General features: G+C 40.6%; 1 protein-coding gene across 4 annotated transcripts in view; it reads right to left on the reverse strand.

The window, feature by feature from the left end:
• Nbea (neurobeachin) overlaps positions 1-21,561 on the reverse strand; it is a 467,863-nt gene that overhangs the window by 81,757 nt on the left and 364,545 nt on the right. For all 4 annotated transcript variants that reach the window (XM_050120186.1, XM_050120187.1, XM_050120185.1 and 1 more), the window contains 3 exons: positions 8,348-8,465; positions 7,959-8,061; positions 2,915-3,030 (listed from right to left, as the gene is read on the reverse strand). In XM_050120186.1, the coding sequence (XP_049976143.1) occupies positions 2,915-3,030; positions 7,959-8,061; positions 8,348-8,465 (337 nt within the window). The remainder of the gene's footprint in view (positions 1-2,914; positions 3,031-7,958; positions 8,062-8,347; positions 8,466-21,561) is intronic.

Here is a 21,561-nt window from a genome sequence, read left to right on the forward strand (position 1 = left end):
ACATTTAGAAGTGGTAACCACAGAATGGGCCATGGATGGATTGTATGGTTCAGGGAAGCTAGTCAGAACAGACAATAAACCTGAGTGTGTAAAATTGCAACAAAAATGTGAAAAATATGAAATTTATGAAGCCACACTGACCTACTTTTATTACAAGTATCAAACTTGAATGGATCATTCCATATTAGACTCCTGCCTCAGCCATTCATGTACTGGGATTACAAGCATGTGCCACACTTGGTTTCAAGTATAACTTGTAGAGGAACTGCAAAGGTACCTCTTATTTAGATTTAGAAGCATCCTGACCCAGTCAAACAAAGTGGCTCTCAGAAAGAGGCAGCTATGATGTGGTTGCAGGGGGCAGAATGCCACCGCTTTGGAATTTACTGACACTCATTCACTAAGGGCATTGGAAAGGACAGCAATGAGCTCTGTAAAACAGCAGACCAGAGACTGTTCTGTGTACAGGATATAGCATATTCCGACGTCGAACAGGAGAACCGCCATAAGAACACTTGCCGTCTAGGGACTGAACTGGAGGTGAACTGCTCGTTCTGCTCCTCAGCTTTCTATATAACAGCTCCAAACGGCTGCCCAGTCAAGGAAAAACACGCTTATTTAACGAGAGACAAGGAATCTGTTACTCTTTCCATCTACTCCAAGGAGAATTGTGCTTTAGGTTTTGTACGTGCTGGACACTAACTACATCTGCAGCAGAAACTGCCCTGCTTAATACAGACTTCAATAAAGAAGAAAGTCTTAACAGAATATGGCAAAACTGTTTGCAGACAAACATTAAAAAACAGTATTATCCTCCAAACATCTGAAAATAATAGAGTATGTGAGCAAAAAATTTAGTTAATAATCTGAAATACAGATGGTAAATCATACTTACAAAATAAAAAATGAATGTAAAACTGAGTAAACACTTTTTATATCACATAAGAATGATTAAAATGGATTCCTCTCTAAGTTTAAAAATAAGAGAAACAGGGCTGGGGTGGTGTGCAAGAGCTCCTACTGCTCAAGCCTGAGGACCTGAGCTCAAGTCCCCAGAATCCACATGAGAAAGCTGAGGTGGGCGAATGTGCCTATGGGGGATAAAAGGAACTGGCTGGCAGTTTAATTTCAGTTTAGGCATAAGACCCTTTCTCAACTCAGTAGTGTAGAGGGTGATACAGCTGGATACCTTGTGTACATGCCTGCACAGACATCACACATACACACATAAAACAAGATAGAGAAATACAGCTTAGGTAGAGAAATACAGCTTAGGAGCTTGCTAAAATTTTAACTGATTCTCTAGGAAAACAAATAAAATGACCCTACATTCTAAATTATTGAACACACGGGAAACGATCTCTGTCATCAGAGACAGAAGAAAATAGTAGAAGCAACAAACATGAAGAGCAGCAGCATAAACATATGACACAGAACCACACATGCCAAGTGCCACGAAATGTTACCATATTACACCTTCTTCTGAAGGGCTAAAACCTGAGAAAGAGATAAAGTTGGAAAGTCCAGCTTCTGTCTACAGACACCCATGTCTAGGGTTCAGGCCCTCTTCTCTCTGGGACAGGTCTCTTTGGTGGAATTTGTGTTTTGCTGTGAAGTCATGTGCTTACCTAAGAATGGCTCTCTGTAACTGTGAGTTGGGTGTCCATAGTTCAAACAGGACCAAAAGTACTTTAAAAATGTGCCTATCCAGAACCCATATCACCCTTGTCCTGTTCTTGTTTGGTAATATGGGTGGCATGTGCTCACATGGCACTCACACACGTGAGAGGCTGTAGCTAATGCAGCCGGTTTCATGGATGTGGGAGGGGCTCATGTGTTTTGTTATGTCTAGGGTCCTGGGAACTAAGCAAGTAGTGCTGAGGGCTTTCTGCCAAGGAAATGGAGTTATTTCCCTTTCAGTCATTTCATCTGTGTGTGCTAATGGTACAGTAACTTAATAGTATTATACAGTTCATTTACTTCATAGGGAGCAAATAGACTTTTTTTAAGATATAAGTATATATTCACATACTATATGTGAATGTACATATTAACATGTATTTATGACTAAGAAAAAATATTTCAAATAACTTCATTTCTTTTTGTTGACCAACTATATTCCAGTGCCTGTAGAAACTATATGAATATATATGTCTCGATTTAAATGAAGAGCAGCAATGCAGTCACCTTTAAATACAGTATTTCAGGGACTAGCACTACTGCATCCCCTGTGAGGAGTCACCAACAGCAATCACAGTTATGACACAGGCGTCTATACTGCTGCAGAGAGTCATTTGCCAATGTAGGGCTTCACAGAGCCTGGTTCATAGAAGCAAACTCTGCAAATCAGAAGGACTCAGCTTACGTAACAAGAATGAGGGACCAGGTTTCACCAACATCCACTGAGCCATCCACAACCTCTGATCAGGAGGAAGTAAACATGCCACTATGTTCTCTTAATTGACAAGCACAGTAAGCATTCTCATCAGTTAGGAAATATAATCTGGGTTTTTGGTCTTATTTGAGGACTTTAATAAAAAAAAAAAAACATGCTGTAAGACAATCATGACCTAATCCAGGTGACATTCATGCTAGCAGAAGTCTCTTATTCTTTTGTCTGGCTGCTTCTGCTAAGAATAACCAAGTAGTGAAATAATATTTCCCACTATTATTCTTAGTCTAGCAATAGTTTGTTGTCTCTAATAAACCTTCAGACAATGCTGCTAGCAAAGAAAATGGCAGGAGAGCTAGGGGAAGCATCTAAAGTCTTGATATCAGCTGCATAGCTCCTGATAGACTCAAGTGCGAACACACGATGTTTACCCTACTACTGCATCTGAGTTCCAAGGAAAACAAGACATTCATCGGTTATATCACCCAGTACTCTGATCATCTGAAAAATGAGGCATCTTACCTGCTATGGTGTTGAGAAACATCAGATACTCAAAGTTGGAGATTTCCCTTCTTTGCCAGCGCTGGGTCATGTTGGAAGACTTGTAAAGCTGTCGAGGAGTGGCCAGTGATATCCTCCTATTAGTAAGCAGAGAGTCACAGCTGTCAAGTCCACTTACAACTAACTTTTCTGTTTGAGATCATTCAGTAATCTGTGGCTTGGCCTTCCTGGGTGGATTATAAAATATGAAGCTGTATGTAGAATCAACTCTATTTTGAGACTTCCATTACAGAAAAGGACAAGTCTGGAAGCAGCTCTGTCTGTGAAAATACAGTTACAAATGGCTAACTATAGTACACAGGAGCAAAAATTATAGAAACTATGCTCAAAATAAATTACAATAGACTTTAAGCCACACAGCAAATCTACTGCATGAGAACAAACTAAGAGTTACACAAGTGCCTGCCTGCAAGCATCAGCCTCACATCTATCTCAGTGGCAAGGTGCCTGTCACCGAACAAAGGAAGCACAAAGTGCCCGGTCTTCACCTGCATGATTTATACTCACCCACTAATGTCAAAACAAAACAAAACAACAGGATGCAGTTGAAAAAATACACAAGTCCAGTGACATAAACATAGATTTGGGGAACAGACAAGCATTATTGTGTACTTGCAGGCTCAAAGTGTTTATCTGAAAATAGGGAAACACAGTATATCTATAAAAGTATGATAAAGCCACTTGTTTCCTGAAACTGTTAAAATTCATGTTACCCTTAGTGTTGCACTAGTTTTTTCACAATGCTCCTTGGCCAAGAGAAACACCTAGTAATTCTGTCCACTAAGTCGTTAGGTTGAAACACTCAGAACTCAATGCCTGGGTGTGGTTTGAGCATATCTACCAGAGGTTCATGAGCTGGGAGCTTGGTCTTCAGGACAGTGGTGTTGAAGTGGTGGGATCTTCAAGAAGAGGGACCTTATGGAAGGTACTAGGTCACAGGCGCACTGTCTTCAGGAGGAATTAATGACAGTCTTATGGAGCAAGTAAGTTCTCAAGACAATAGGCTGCTACAATGTTTGGCTTCATCTTACATGACCATTTGGCTTTCTTGCCCCAAGGAGCCTTCCTCTCAGGCTGAGCAGATGAGGCCAGATCTTGTATGAAAAGCCTCTGAAAGTGTGAATTAAACAAATTTCTTTCTGGCTAAGTCAATATCTTAAAAACAAGTAGCCACTTGGAATCTAACACTGATGAAGAGACGTCGGGAGGTACTGTGTGTGGTTTTTTCTAAGTAGCTGCGGTTTCTGAAAGGGCAAGCACCTACTGAGCACTTCCCAGTTTCTCAAGTACCGGAACCAAAGCTGATGCTAGCACCTTCCCTTTTCTGCACCCAAACTAACTCCCCATAGAGGTAAATACCAAAACAAAGCTCAGGCTCCTCAAAGATGTACGGAAAGTAAGGGCTACCCACTGTTGAAACTGAGAAATGGAAAGCACCGAGAACATAGCAATAGTGATAGCTTAAGGCCATCAACTCGAAACAACCAGGGTGTTTCCTTTGGATCCTGATGTCTGGATAGAAAACACAGGAGAACAGTGGTTAAAAATCACATGTAAGATGTGAGTGTTTGCCAGGAATTGTTTTGTCCAGGGTGAAAAGACTATTTTATGGGGCCAACATGAGTCACCTTGATAGGAGATGAAAATGAGAAACAGAAAGGTGGGAGCAATGACAAGTTAGCTAAGGTTTCTTACTTGTAAATTAGGGTAAGAAGCCCATTATTTTCTAAAAAATGTGAGTGCTTTTAGATTTAAGGGAAATGATCCTGTCATAATTAAGACACAAATTGTCCCTCACATATGGGAGGTACTCAGTGAACCACACTGTAAATATTAATTAATCAGAGAGACATTCATGAGGCAATGCTATTGTCCTTTTGTCCTGAACTTTTGCTTATTAAGCAACAATCTGATTTGCAATGTGACCTCCTTGGTGAGCTTGCCTTGGTCTAGGCTAGGAGATGCTGAAGTCAGTTGTTTGGGGAAGGTAGCTCCTTTGAATTTGAAAATGCTTTGTTGTTTAAAATTAACTGTGTGAAGGCTTTAGCTGAAAGTCCTGAGAGCTGACTTAATTTTGCATATACCAACAGAACCAGGTGTCAAGAAAGCAGAGTACAGATATCTGAAGTCTTTGTGATTCTGTCGGGACACACCAGAGAGCTTCTCCTTGGAAGAGCAAGGTATCACTCTTCCTTCTGACAATTCTCTAAATCTCATCTTCCACAGCAGACACCTGAAGCCTAAGGGAGTGGGAAGTACATGTATGAACATCTACTTTACCTATCAATGGACTCTCTCTGTGGGTATGTGCACACGTGTACACAAGTACATACTACACGTACACATTTACAGCCTAAGAAGTGCCTTTACTTTGTCTCTGTACTTTACTTTTGAATGCTCCTACAAAGATATGGTATCCCATCTTATGGTATGTGAGAACATCACTCATCTTGCTTAGTAGCATTCACTCTTTTAACTCCTGTATACTGGGTTCTTTCCAGATTGTAGGGACCTTATTATTGCCCAGCTTGTAGGTAGCAGGTCTAGGCCTACATGGAATTCTCCTTGCCTGTTTTGCTACTTCTAAGACTACAAGTCTCAGAAACATGCAAACTGAGCCTGTAAGAATATTGCTAGGAAAGTTAAGAATGAGTGGAGACTTTAAGACAAAAACAAGACAAGAGACCAAAGGGGTGTTCTGAGACCATGGCTTTATCAAGTGACAGAAAAGGCAAATCTATTGAGTATTTATTTTTCTACCCCTAAAAGTAATCTTTCACAAGTCAAACAGAATTGATATCCATAATCGGTGAGGCAGATAGTAGGAGAGCTGCTGTTTGTTTTGAGTGAATCACATCCAGACAGGTTCAAAAGCACCACAGGAAGTCATACACGCCCCTCCTGAATCACAGTCACCGAGTAAAACGCTAGGGGGAAGAAGCTCACACTTACCCAGGAGAAAGACAGACCTATTTGTCTGTTCTTAACATTTATTCCTGGAAAAACTTGAACTGGTGATTAAATGTACAGTCTGTGAGCACTCGGGAAGGAAGCAGTGACTACTGTGAGTCAACTTGGGGACAATCAATGAGAACAAGCCTTACAAACCTCTCTCATTGTTTTTGATAGAGTAAATGCATTTTTCTTTGACTTGAACTGTTTATACATGCTTCATTATCTACTAATGTCTTGGTTTAATCTTGTCATTCTCCTCACGAACATGCTGAGCATGCACACACACGCCCATGAATTGCTCTTGTACTGGAAGCTCAAAGAGAACAGGTCAGACAGAAAGCAAGGAAGCCCTAGAGAAGAGCACTTAGAGAGCATTTTTGCAATTATGCACTGAGCTGTTAGCTGCAAGTTGAAAGATTCATAAAACACAATGCCTATCTTCAGAATGTCTGGTATCTATTTAGGAAAGCAGACGGAGATTGGCTTTTCCTCACAGGAGTGTCCTGTGAGGGACTTAACAGTTTGTAGTGCATAGTGCTGTCTCTCTATGCAGAGCAAACCTCCACCAGCCTGTGGATATAATCCTCCTCCTACACAAGGAGGAGGTGGCAAGGAATCAAAGGTGTGTTTTCCAAAAACCCTAGAATGCAGGGGATCCTTGAGCCAAGTCAGCAAACACTCCAACTGTTTTAGAGGTGTAAGACGATCTCTTCTAGCCAAAGGAACTCATGATAAAGAATCTCAGAAACTTCTGAGAAATATGTTCCCTCTTAAAATACAAACATGTAAAGAGAAATCAGCTGTGTTTTCTCTCCACTAATGCTGTGAAGATGGGGTATCTGAGGCAGTCAGAGTCATTTTGTGACCATAAAACCAATCCAGATTGCTGATGCCACTGAATATCTGAACCAGGACCAGCAACAGCAGTGTCTTAACTTTGGAGTCTTTTTGTTACACACACACACACACACACACACACACACACACACACACACACACACACACAAAAAAAAAAAAAAAAGAGAGAGAGAGAGAGAGAGAGAGAGAGAGAGAGAGAGAGAGAGAGAGAGAGAGAGAGAGAAAAATATTAAAAAGAAAAATTCATAAACAAAAAAACAGAAGAAAAAAAAAATAAATAAATGTGTTTTCTGCTTAGATTAGCAACTTTTTTTTAGATTAGTAATGTTTAATAAAATAAAGTTTTGAATAGTTCTTCAAAAATACTAAGGTGAAGGATTTAGATAAAAGCTAAACTATACCATAATGAATACTTTCCAAGATTATTTTATTACCTCAATAAACAACCATTTATATCTAGTATTTATAAAGCCATAATTTATATGTTATTCCAATGTACTTAATCACAAACACCACTAGAGGCTTTTAGTACACTAGTGCTCTATGGCTTTAACTAGAAAGATTTCTTCTTTCTTCTTTTCTTTTCCTTCTTCTTTTCTTCCTCCTTCTCTTCCTTCTCCTCCTTTGCTTTTTGTTTTGTTTTTCGAGATACGGTTTCTCAGTGTACCTGTCCTGGAACTCACTCTGTAGACCAGGTTGGCCTTGGACTCACAGAGATCCACCTGCCTCTGCCTCTCAGGTGCTGGGATTAAAGGCATGTGCCCACCACCTAGCAAAAACTTCCTTGGGGGCTGGAGATGGTTCAGTGGTTAAGAGCACTGGCTGCTCTTCCAGAGGTTCTGAGTTCAATTCCCAGCAACCACATGGTGGCTCACAACCATCTGTAATAAGATCTGGTGCCCTCTTCTGGTGTGCGGGCACACATGGAGGCAGAATGTTGTATACATAAAAAAAAAAGAACATGCAATTCTCTTCTTCAAAAAAGTCTTCTTTATAGGTTAACTATGACTGTAATGACTGCAGACATTGGGGACATTTTAGTAAGTTTACCCTAGCCATTCTCTAATTCTCAGTGCAGCAGTTTCCATCATCTCCTTCCCTATAAATAACCTTCAGGGAAAGAAAGGTCCTTGGTCTTAGAAATTACTATATATAAACAAACCATGGATAATGTGTAACATGATATAATTACCTGGCTTGTGGCAAACCATAGCTGGTCCCCACTCCAACCCGAGGCAAGCTGTAGACAACTTTTTTAACTGTTGCTTGGTCAGGAAAATTAAACATCACAGAGGCTGCGGTAGAAGAAAAGAAGGTGCTTTAGCAAACCGCAAGAGAGCTGCCCACTGAGGACACAGTTCTGAACGAGTACTGTGGCTTATCTGAAATGGCAAAGCGTTTTCACAGAAGAGGAGTCTTCTCTACAGCTTTGTCCACATGACACCAAAATGAACATCTTCAGACATACTTTGCTTTGGTGGTAGCACACAGGAGGAAATGCAGACAACAACTAAACACTACTCTACATGCAAATGGGCAATATCAAGTGAGCACATTGTTCAGGCTCCTTCAGAGACTTACTTCTGTTTGCCATGAACACTTCCAAGGCTGTGTTCTGCAGAAGGTAGCGTCTCGAAAACACAGCTCGGATCTCACTGAACATCCATTTTCCATGAAGTCCCTCAGTGTATGCAAGAACCTAAGAGAAATGGGTTAAAAGGACCGTAACCAATAAAGAACTTAAGACTTGGAGAACACTTTATATAGAGCGCCATGTAAAATCCTAAATTCTTCTGCTTTCATGATATATCATGGTATTGTCAATCATCACAATTTCCACCTTTCAAAACTCTCCTGACTCAAGAGTAACGGAAGAGTAAGAATAATTAATTATATACTGAAAATGACCCTGTGGCTTAAACAGAAATTATCCTGTCTGTGACACACACTGCTGCTACTACCAAATATTCCTCTTTCTTTCACTTTCTCCCTTACTTCATGGAAGCCAGTTACCACTGCGTTTACTTTTTCCTGACTGGTCTGAGCAAGCGTTTTCCAGTAATAGGTGAGATAGCAGATGTTCTTAAGTCTGTATGCCACATGTTATACATTGTGTTGTAACTGTTCAATTTCTCCCTAGTAACCTGTCAGCAGTCACAGACTGCAGGTCTATAACTGAGGGTAAAGACTGTGTATCAATACAACTTTATTTTCAGGTAAGTGACTGAATTTGGAATAAGAATGGAATTTGGCTTGAGCCATGTCAAGGGTAACTAAAACATTATTCCGTTTTTCCAAATTGCCTTGAAACTCTGGTAGGACATTTGACCTAGTGCTGGCTAATGAGAGCAGAGCTAATGGCACCTGAGGATGCTGTAGAAATGCTGATGAGTCAGAGGGCATTCTCCTGCCCTTCTTAGATGAACGGAGATGTAACAGCTGACATCATAGCAGCTTGGGAGAACCATGAGGAACGCCAAGGAGGTGCACAGGTTGGCCCCACATTGGGCTGTTGGAACATGCAGAACATCCCACAGAAACCCAGTATCTAGACTGCCTGCTCCACAGCACAAATCAGTTCACAGCTGATGATTTGCGGTTTGAAGCACCAGTGCTGCTAACATCTGAACTTTTCCCTTGCATCTGTACCTGCACTTACTTTGCTGAAAGTAGAAAGTAGTTCTTAAGTTTCATATACATTAGGCTTCTGTTGCTCTGAAAGTAAGCTATGAAGTTTTTTTTTTCATGGTTCTTTTAAAAAACTAAGGCTGTTTCGCAGAGAAACACTGTCTCGAAAAACCAAACAATAACAACAACAAAACAAATCCAAAAACAGACACACTAAAAAACCCAAAACCAACCAACCAAACCAAAAAAAAAACCCAAAAAACAAAAAAACAAAAAAAACTCAAATGCAAAATAAGTGTCTAATTCTGGTGGGTTTGTGTGTGTGTGTGTGTGCGCATGTACACATGTTCCCGTGAGTATATACGGGTATACACATATGTCATAGAGATCAATGTTATCTTCCTCAACTGCTCTTCACCTTACTCTTCTCTCTCTCCTCTCTCTCTCTCTCTCTCTCTCTCTCTCTCTCTCTCTCTCTCTTTCTTTTCAAAAGTATTTTGTGTGTATGAGGATTTGCTTGCATATATGTTTGTGTACCACCATAGCATGCCTGGTGCCTGTCAGTGTCAGAAGAGGCAGTCAAATCACTTGAAGCTGGAGTTATAGACTGTTGTGAGCCACCATGTGGGTGCTGCGAATGGAACCCAAGTCCTCTGTAAGAGAGGTCAGTGCCCTGAACTGCTGTGTGGTTTCTCTCCCCTGCGTGGATTCAAAAGATTGCTCAAAGGCAGTGGGAAGGTCATAGTGTAAGACACTAGACAACACTGGGGAATTGTGTGGGGGAAATAGAAGGCTGTGCACGCCGTGGTGGAGTGGTCAGACGGGATATTACTGGGGCATGTGATGAGGAATTTAATCTATTGGTGTGCATTTCAGAAATGTAAAGGAAGATCATTTATAGTCAATTGAATGCTGACTTTACGGCATGTTTCTATAAAAGTCTGGGCGCCAAGCCCAGGTCTGAAATATGAACTGATACAATAAAGCTGTCTGTGTTTTATTTATACCTTTACTAGTTACATAATGTTATCTAACTTTTAGGATCTTCTATAGCAGTGCTTTAACTTGCTTTTCTTGTAGTTCAAGATATTCTTTGACAACATTCAACTATTTTTATCAAAAGTTGAGGTTTGTGGTTTTGTTTTCTTTAACTCAGCTTTTCCGTATCCTCTGGCTATGTTTCCCTGCTTCTGCAAACTAGTTAGTTCTGCAAACATTACAGAATCTAATCAAGAACTACTAACTACCTCATTTGGTTTAATTTTCTGAAAGCTGAATAAACGTGTATTTTATTACATTCCATAGGTCATAAACATGAACAGTGAAAAATCTTGATCCCAAATCTTTTTTTTTTTTTTATTTCATCAGAGATACTGTATTTGTAGGCAGATACTGATTTTGGGAACCACCAGCACCAGCACCACCACCAACAACAACAACAACAACAATAAAATCTCCTAATTACTGACTGTTGGAACCAAAAATAACATGTATTTTACTTCTTTTAAACTGTTTTTTATTGAGCTATATATATTTTTCTCTGCTCCCCTTCCTTCCTCTCCCCTCCTCTCCTACCTTCTCCCATGCTCCCAATTTACTCAGTAGTTGATCCCAAATCTTATGGAATCTTGTCATCTTTAAAAATGGCCACTAACTATTTTTAGTCAAGTGCCTGGTATACAAAAATAAAGACTATGCTAGCTTGTTCCCTAAGGTCATCCTCATTCACCTGTGAGTTGAAGCACACAGGAAGCAGGATGAAACACCAGCTTGTAAACCACGTTCCCAAAATGTATGCTTAACACTCATTATCAGTTTGTGTTATCATGTTGAAGAAAAACAGGGCTGATGTGCATTCGTCTGTATCAGGCATGGGCAGCACTGTCAGAAGCAGGAATGGAGCTGTCAAATCAGTTTTGTCTTGTGTTTTCCTTCAGAGACAGCGAATAGTGTGCAAACTAAAAGTTCTTGTTTAGTGATGGCCTTGACGATCTCAGGTCACCTAACACATACATTAGGATGAGCAGCACATATACTTTCTCTCGGGATATGGAAAACGCAAGCTATATGTCAAGCAGTAGCTGCTGTTTAGGACAACTAAACGCTACTTGAGGTTGGACGTATCCTTGTCAGTGCTTATGAGGTGGTCATGTTTTATAGACATTTCCAGTTGCAACAGCTTAATTAAAGAGTTTATAATTCAATATTAAGTTACAGGTCCCAATTACTTTTATAATTCCATGTAAATTACGAATGGCTCAGAATTGTAGCAAATATATTCAAGACAGAATAGTTCTAAAGAAATCTCAGGTTTCTGTTCACACATGAATATACACACTTTTTTCTTATTGATTTATAAATAATACCATTCAAAATTTCCATTTCCTCCCCTCCTCCCACTTCCCCACTCAATATACACACTTTTTTCACATCTGCCTGCTGACCTGGGAAGAAAAGCAGAAATGGAGACGGAAGGAGCTACCTACCCAATCACTGCTGGTATGACACACTTTCCAACTTCTCATGCCTGCTCCTGGTGATGCTATTTCCTCACCAAAATCAAGGTTATTTTTACATAACCAGTCTCTTGCTAAAAATACAAAGAGGTAACTTTCCTGATATAAGATCTGTTGAAGGTGAAGGACTTTGAAACACAGGACATGGGGGCTGGAGAGATGGCTCAGAGAATGAAATTTGACAACTCCTCTATGTATGTGAACATGATTTTCAACACATCTTTTTGTTTTGTTTTATTTTTATTCAATGTTATTTTAATGGTTGCCCAAATACCTTAGTCAGAATTTGTGTTACTTATATATAATGAAATTCAACTTGGAATATAAATTATTAAAGCATATTTTCTACCAAGAATCCAACAAAAATTATATATATGCCAGTATATGTGTTGATATTTATATATCAAATAAATATAACAAATAAAGCTTGCCTGAGGATCAGAGTGTGGAGTTAGCCACTAGTTAGTCATAGACATCAGGCAATAATGGCACACACCTTTAATACCAGCACTCTGGAGGCAGAGGCAGTCAGATCTCTGTGAGTTCAAGGCCACTGGGCTAGGGAGACTGATCTAGTCTAAAAGAGAAACAGAGCCAGGTGGTGAGGGCTCACACTTTTAATCCCAGTACTAGGGAGGTGGATACAAGAAGGGATATGGTTGGGTGGAGAAAGGAATAAAAGGCTGGAGGATGCAGGAGTTCAAGGCATTCAGTCTGAGGACAGGATACCCCCTTTTCAGTCTGAGGATTTCATAGAGGTAAGAACTTTAGTGGCTGGTTCCTTTACTTCTCTGATCTTTCAGCATTTACCCCAATATCTGATTCTGGGTTTTTATTATTAAGACCAATTAGAATTTGTGCTACAAGTATATATCTTTTTTTCCTTTTTAAAAATTGAAAATAGATTCTTCTTTCACACAAAGCATCCCGATCAGTTTTCCCTCCCTCCACTCCTCCGAAGAGTGTCCTGGCATGTATTGTAAGAAGGAGAGGTAAAGATTAGAATAGTAAAGGGTGGGTGGGGGCAAGATCACAAGGTTAGATCAGGAATCATGTGGAGTTTGGGCCCTGTTCTGAGAACACTGACATGCCACTTGAGGATTTTATACAATGATCCCAGATGTTTAAATCAGCACTTTACAAATCATTTCTGTGGCTACAGTGAAGAAGAGATATTAACAGGAAAACAGGGAGGCTGCTCCAATAATATACACAAACTGTAAGTCATAATTAGTTTAAAAAATTATAAACTCATTCAAAAGAGTGTCATTAGAGTTCTTTGCAGTATCATACATTGTGGCAAGTACTTTTAAACTGATCTATTTATTACCTGCATCCTTACAAAGCCTCCAGACACGGCACCTTGATCACTTTGTTGAGTAAAACATCTAGCAGTTTAATTTACAAATGAACAGAGCTGTAGCTGGAGTCCTCCAAGTCTACTTCACACTCTCTAAAGTGTGGCCTGAGAGGGATGTTGATGAAGCTGATATGTTTTTGTCGTAATCGTGAATGTCCCCATGTATAAAGACTGTGTCTTTTGACTGTGTTTCCTAATTTCCTCAAAGTTGACACACTCTAAAATCTTACATTTTTCTCTTTGCTGTTAATTTTGAAAGGATTAGGGTCTTGAGAGAAAAGAACTCAACATTACTGTAAAGATAGTAGTTTGTCTGAGCCGGGTGTGGTGGCACATGCCTTTGATTGCAGCATTGGGGAGGCAGAGGCAGGAAAACCTCTGAGTTCAAGGCCAGCCTGATCTACGTTGCGAGTTCCAAGACAGCCAGGGATATACAGTGAAACCCTCTCTTCAAAACAAAACAAAACAAAACAACAACAAAAGATAATAGTCTGTAGAAACTGGAATGTTAACTTCCCTTGCAACGTTCTATGCTGTGACAACATTTCAATGGTTACATTTATAAGTCCTTTACTTTTAGACACATTTTCTTCAAATTTCAGTTCTGAGATAGCATGCTTTCTTTGAACCAATGTGGTCAAACTGCCTTTTGTATACCATAAATTGTCAGCAAAGATATTTAGCCTTTTGAAAATGTACCAGATGAGATGTTAGTATAATTATTGTTAAAGCTAAATTGGTCAATGCTTACCAAGCTGACAGAAAAGAGAACTGCTTTTGCTGGGGATCTAATTATGCTATGAGAGAACTCTTCCACATATGAAAACGTCTTGCTATGACGTATTTAAATACACAATGTCTAATGGAGTGGGAAATATTAACATTTTTAAAATTAAAGACTCAAGCATCTACTTCCTGGTTAGCATATGCTTATATGAACTTGCAGGAAACTTGCACAAAATAGAAGCTCAATGTCTTTACAACTCTGATCCACAGAACTTTAAACATCAAAAACACTGTACCAAACACTTCATCAACACCCAGCAGAGTTTCTTTGATGCACCCAGTACACACAAAGTGGCAGTTACAGTTACTAACAGTGCTTTGAATTCCCACATTTATCCACCCTGTGCCTTCTGCCCAGCTTCTAAGTCAACCATTCTGAATACTTTTCAGGTCCCCATGTGCCATGTTATGCCACACTCCAGTGCCTCTACACATAACATTTCTTCTGCCTGCCAATCCCTCACTGTTGTGTTCTGCTCATCAACTGCCATTAATGATTAAGCTCAGAGACCCTACTACTTCTTCAGAGCCCTGCACCCACCCCTTCATAACAAAGCAAACCGCTCTGACTGTTGGCTTACTTGGTATGTCTTGCACACCTGTGACTCCATGGCTGGCCAAAGACAGGAATTTTCAATGTATCTCATTATTTACTGGTCATACTGAGAACTGGAGCCACCCTGTTCTCACCCAACACACACACACACACACACACACACACACACACACACACACACACACTATTTAACATCATGGATGATCTGTATTTAATAGTACATATCTTCAGAAAAGTAACTTTCAGCAATTTTTATCAGATTTATTCATTTTATTTTATGTATGGGTGTTTTGTTTACAAACATTTTTGGACATCATGTGTGCTGGGTATTTGCGGAAGTCAAAAGAGTGCACTGGATCTCCTGGAACTGGAGTTATGGATGTTTGTAAACCACTATGTAAATACTGGAAATTAAACCTGGATCATTTGAAAGATGATCATCTTAACAGCTATGCCATTTCTACAGCCCTCCCAAAGGTTCTTGATAAATATGGCCTTTTTCATTTTAAACCAGTCATTAATGGTTTGAGCTAGGTATGGTGGCTATAATTTCAGTGCTTGAGAGACAAGAGTAGGAACTCACAGGATGATTGTAACTCCTAAGCTAGCCTGAGCTGCATAGGGAGATTCTTAAATAAACAAAGAACTGGGTTGGGGATTTAGGGCAGTGATAGAGGACTTGACTAATACCCTAAAGGCCTGACTATGATGCCTTGCAATGGTGAAAAGAAACAAATACACAAGCGAGAATCCAAAGGCCCTAGACTGATTCCAACTTTATTAGGACTGCATTGGGCAGGACTCCTTTTTAAGAAGTTGTGATGGCTATTCTTAATTGACACCTTGACTACATCTGGAAGTAAATAAGGCCCAAGTGCCTGGGTACACCTGTGAGGGATTTTTCTTAATTAAATCATTTGAAGTGGTAAGACGCACTTTTAATCTGGCTCTTTTGAAATGGGAAGATCACCTTTAGTCTGGGTCATACCTTCTAGTGGTAGCCTGTATAAAGGATACAGAAAGAGAAAGCATTTGCTCTCTGCCTACTTGCTCTCTCTGGAAAATCCATTTGTTCACTGGTATTACGGCCTACTTCTTCGGGATTCTAATGTATACTGAAGACCAGTTGAGACATCTAGCCTCATGGACTGAACAACTACTGAACCTTCTATTGGTAGACAGCTATTGTTGGACTAGCTGGATCACAGCCTGTAAGCCATTCTAAGTTTCAGACGTTCCTTTTTACTGGGTTTACACAGCAGCAAACCCATGATTCTAGCCACAGTAGAATGAACTGGAATGGACACTTTATATAAAGGCAGTTATCTCAACAGGAAACTTTGGATTGATGGCTGTGAAAACCCTGCCCACCAGAGTCACACTATCATGAGTGTTGGCTGTCTGACCCAATCAGATAATCTCTCTTGACAATCTGAATGTGAGATATTCAAACACCCACACAGGAGAAGGGGAAGGAGCCAAAAGCAGCAAGAAGACAGTCAGCAGGAGCCACAGAGCAGCTGGCGTTCTGAGAAGCAGAAGCCAAGACAGATGAGATGGGTCTCGGTTCATGCATCCTGTCTCCGGCTCTGGGTGCATCTGGTGCCACTTAGCCCTCCTGGCTCTGGCCACCCCGTCTTGTTTTCAGTCTTCAACATGCCAGGCTGCTTCCTATGATAGCCAGAAAACATTATCCTCCCTCCTGGAAGCATTTTCCCTCCTCTCTTTGCCTAGTTCATTTCTCATTTACCTGTTCTATTTTTTTAGCTGACCTCTCTGGCTACTTATAATTTCTACTGCATGATCTCAAAGCACCATACATAAGTTCTCTCCATAGCATGCACCCAAAGGTAATCTTGTGAACCAATTACACACGAATGATTGTCTTTTGCAATAGTAATTAGCAGATGAAAGCTGCTTTAATAAACTTTGAGTTCAGAGTTTGTGAAATGTATTTGCTCAAAAACCCCTGACTCCTAAGCCTTGACAATACATATAAGGGGTTCCCAAGAGAATTCTGTCTCTTACCACCAGTGCTACTCTGGCTCCCCTCTCCTGGCAAGAGTAGCTGCAGTGGAGACCAACCTGGAGGCAGGGAACATGCATCAGTTACAGAGAGTTCTTTAGTTTCACTTTCCCATAATGGTTGGCTAAAATAATTCTTTTGCTGAGACAGGGGATCTCTATGGAACCTTAATCGGACTTGAACTCATGACCCTTATACCCCAGGCTTCCAAGGGATGCAATTACAAGCATACATTACCACAGTCGACTACTTTTTATATTTTATTTATTTGGATGTCATGCTATAGGTAAAAACTTGGGCTTTGGAGGATGACAGATCACCAACACTTTCTCCTCATACAGCATGAGAGTGCCGTGGGTGCTAAACCAGTAACACAGGTGTCCCCGCAGGCAGGGTGGCACAGTGAGGTACTCCATGCCCTGCTGAGGAGGGAACTCAAAGGTCATCCGCATCAGAACCTCAGGGACAGTAAAGTAAACAACCTGAAGTACATCTTGGTAAAGTCACTGAGAAACTGGAGGTGCTACAGGTACCTGTGACCCCAGAGGTGAGGTAAGTGGTGTGCTCTGCCCTCGTTAGACTTAGATTATGGCATGACTAAATACTGTGAGAAAGTAGACGTTAGCTGCCGCCATCACTCAGCTACTACCCTTAAAGGCAGGTGTCTCTGCAAAGGAAATGTGTCAATAACAAAAACAATGACCCTATCCACATTTAGAACCACTGCCAGTAACTAAAATAAAACAAATTAAAGTTGCATCTCCATTGATATGAACAAGCTTTCTCTATAGCATTGTTTTCGTCCCACACAGTGTTATTTCTTCTATGTCTTACTCAGACCCCATTCTTCCGTAGACTACCTTCCTTCTGTATGGACTAGCATGCAGCACATAGCAAGGGCTCCCCATGTGCAGCTCCATGGCACACCCATCCATGTATGCTTCTCCAGAATGCCTGCCTGCTTTAGAAGATAAATCAAAATGCGTAGTAAAGACAGCCACATCATGAATTCATTTATGAAGAAGGAGGCCCATCTGGCACAGAATCCTGTGTAGTAAGTACACATGTGCTAATACATTTAACTAATGATATTTTCATTAAGGTTGTGCCAGAATTTGGGGTAAAAAAAATCATTGACCTTTATGTCAGAGCAGAATGATTCTTATTGGGTAGGGGGATACATTCTAAACGGTGCTCAAGCTTTGAAATAATGCTACTGCAATTTAGGTGGGCGTTCCACAGAGAAATGACAAAGTTGGTATGAGAAAGGAAGATACAGGTATATGGCTACAAGTATTATACATTACAATATAGTGACCTCTACTGCACTGAACTATGTATGTGGGTGATCACTGCACTGTTTATAAATTACCTGTGGACACTCAGCCAGTAAAGGGTGGCCTGAACCAACAACCCACAGGAACTACAGGACACACTACTCTTGGCTGATAAAGCACACTCCACCTCGAATTAACAGGAAGCCCCTCCACAGATCTACAATTCCTTCACAAACACCACAGGCTTGCTAACACTGAGCTTGCTGTACAGAAAACCACTATGGCTTGCCTTCCTGAGGAGGGCAAATGGTACTACACACATGAAACCCTGGGGGGATCTACCAAAATCTAAAATACACGGACAAGTGCTGTAACCCAGAAGTTTCCCATCTTGCCCTGAGAGTAAGTTAACTAAGTACCTAATGGAGTATATGGTGGTGTGCAGTGAAGCTGGGGCTTTTTTCTTTTTTAGAGAAAAGGAGCACAAAGTTACAAAAATTCCAAACTAGTGTATATTTACTCATAAGGAGCAAACTCACAGAGGATGCAGAAAACAGGGTCTCTTCTTCTGGACCCACCTAGGCGAGTTTGCAAGCTCACGCTAGCCCACAGTTCTTGGCACCCTTCAGCTCTTACCAGGCCCTTGTGACTGGGGCTGCCAAGCTTACCATGTGTCTACCTCTTGCACTGCAGGAGTCTGTGAGAATACACATACTCAAACTGACCCCTAGACATCATCATAATTTTACCTAACTCCTCACTCACTGTGTTACACTGATTTCTCTTAGTAATAAAGACTACAGGTCGGGGACGTTATCACTAGATAACAATTCCTTTCTATTCTTTGCAGTGTTCTGTTTCATTCTTGTTTACTTTAATTCATAGTGTGATCTTATGCCATTTTTAGAATTATTGAGAGTTATGTTTTAAAATATTTTAAAATTCACTGAATGTACATGAAAGGTGCCTATTTTCCTCCCTATTTTTTTAAAAAAAGAATTACTAGTCTCTCTACTAAGGACTGATAACCCTGTGAGAATCTATAGCTGGCTCTCTCTGAGAGCCCCTTCACCCAATGAGGAAAAGATACTTTAATACACTGTGAAATAAGATCCCTTACCTCTGATAAATGCCCAAGGATCTAGGCACTGAAGGGTAGCACAACAGAAAATCGATGCTGAAGAAAAATTACACTTCCTTCAACTTTTTAGCTCCTAGATTGGCTCTCACACAGCAATATTAAAAAGGAAGTTTAATATATGATAGCTGACAATTCCAAGCTAATCCCTGCTGTGCTTCCCCCTTTTTTTTTTTCTGAACTGCAAAAGCAAAGGCCAGGGGATGAGTCTCGGGACTGCTACAAGCCTTCAACCCTAATCGAATGGGTGTAAAAACATATATAAAAAGATGAAAGTGCTCTGCTTTACATATGGCAAAACACATCAGGGAGACTCTGAAAAGAGGAGTGAGACGTTCCATAGGGGCAGGTTAGGTCTGATGCTAATGCCGGCTTAAGATGGTGACAGTCTGGAGCGGGGAGTCTGGCCAGGCTGCTTTAATTTCTCCCTGGAATAGCTCTGGCCCAACCTTCTGCAACACATCAAAGTCTCTGGAGCTCAATTAAAATTGGATTATATTGAAATGCTCCATCTATGGGAGCTGTGTGTTCACTAACACTTTTCTCTCAGTAATACTCCAGATGACAGTTGCCCATCCCAATTTACACAGTTGTCATAGAGACAGGGAGGAGAGCAGTGGAGAAGCAACACAAAGGAAAGGTAAAGCCCGGGGTTTCTGCAAATGAAGAGCTTCCTGTGTTTCCTGAACCCCATTTATTACACCAGTGACAGCACCCGAGACACAACATTATTACACTCTGTATCTGTGCATGACGTGGAAACAAAGACAGCTGATCCTGGCTCTGGAATTAGGAGCTGTGATGGAGGTTTTCAGCTTACTAAGAATTGCCCTCAGATGTCCCTGCAGCCAAGGGAGAGAGGGGGACTGGCAAAGCTAGGAAGTGTCAATATCTACTTTTTAATTACAGGTATGACCCACACATGAAGAATAATCTTTGGGATAAGATCTCTTTCTTTTCCAAATCTACCATTTAAAAAGGTTAAATGTTGGGCGAAGACAGTAAATTACGACTGCCATGCTCCTATGTATTAAACACAAACTGGATTTGGTCAAATCAGTGAACAGTAATGGGGGCCACCAATGACAGAAATAGATTTCCAAATTTGGATGTGGGATTTATTTCTGATTTTAATGAGTGGGTATTCTATAATCTTTGCTAATTTCTCTTCTGGAATTAAAAACCTATCAGCCCAGGAAGGACACTGTCAGCTTCCTCAAAGCCTAGATGAAGACAGCTCAAGTGCCTGGCAGTTCTAAAGAGTGGTTACTCGGCAGTGTAGATGGCTAGAAACATTCTGTGTTCTCATTTAGGCAGAATGTTCCTGGCTCTGTGAAAACTCTAACCTTTCTTGTAATTGGCTTATTGCACTATTAGGGCTGTTCTCCTCCCACTGTGTAGGACACCACGAAAACAGACTAGCTAATTACTATTTTATGGATTAGTACACTATTTTGGTGTGTTAGATCCTCCAAAACTATGGTTCTTTTTCTCTTGGGAAGATGTGTTAGGACTGTGTAGTAGCAACAAGGCAGAAACCACAAGTGCAGGCCAAAGGGGAAGGAAGCAAAGATGTGTCAGAAAATCTAAAAACCACACAAATCAAAATTTGTCAAAACAAGCTTTGGTTTAAACCAACAAGAAGGGCCCTACAGCTTGGGCCCTGACAAAGCACAGGGTTCTTTATTTATTTATTTATTAGCCCAGCTGTAGAAAACACCATCTAATGAACCTATCTGGGGCGGCTGTCCCCATCCTGTCAGGCATGTCAGGAAATGACAAGCACAGGGGACAGGCCGCCGCCAGTCATAGACAGGCCTGCCAGCTGGAGAGTTCAGCCCCAATCTAATCACACCACCAGAAAATAACTTTCACGCTTTCAGCTTGACAGGATGGACTTGAGGAAAAAAACTAGGTTTGGAAACAATGCTTTTTGTTTCAATTACACTCAGTTTTGCACAGTAATTAAAAATGCCTAATAACAGGCCCAATGTATGTTGCTTTATAATAATGCAAAAAAAATGTTGTATCATAGAAAAAACGGATAAAAGGGTCACTTTGAGAATATGGGCACAGAGAAAACGAAGGGCAAACCATCTCTGTCTCTTTCAGCAACAAGCCACGTCATGTTGGGAATTCAACTCTGTTTCCAATTCAGTTTATTGATACTCAAATTGTTTATCTTTAAAACCAAGCTTGCAAGGATGACCACCAGCAGGGCTGGTTTCATTCCTGTCTGAGCATCAACACACATGACTAGAGTAAGGAGGTAAAACTAGTATTTACATGCAACTGTGATAAATGCTCTGCCTTTGGAGCTGTTGGGAAAGTGTCATTATGAACAAATGCATCCACAGAGGGCACAACAAGCTGGACTGTGCTTACAAGGGCTTGGAGAGATCTCGTTTGCACTCGACAACATGCCATTTCGGTGTCCTGTAGACATAGTATGGATCTATTACATTCACGTGCAAGTATTCCAAGTTGTCCATAACTTTGTGTGTGCTC

Source organism: Alexandromys fortis, unplaced genomic scaffold (assembly GCF_014885135.2).
Source record: "Alexandromys fortis isolate MF-2015 unplaced genomic scaffold, M_Fortis_MF-2015_v1.1 scaffold_172, whole genome shotgun sequence".
Classification (NCBI taxonomy): Eukaryota; Metazoa; Chordata; class Mammalia; order Rodentia; family Cricetidae; genus Alexandromys; species Alexandromys fortis.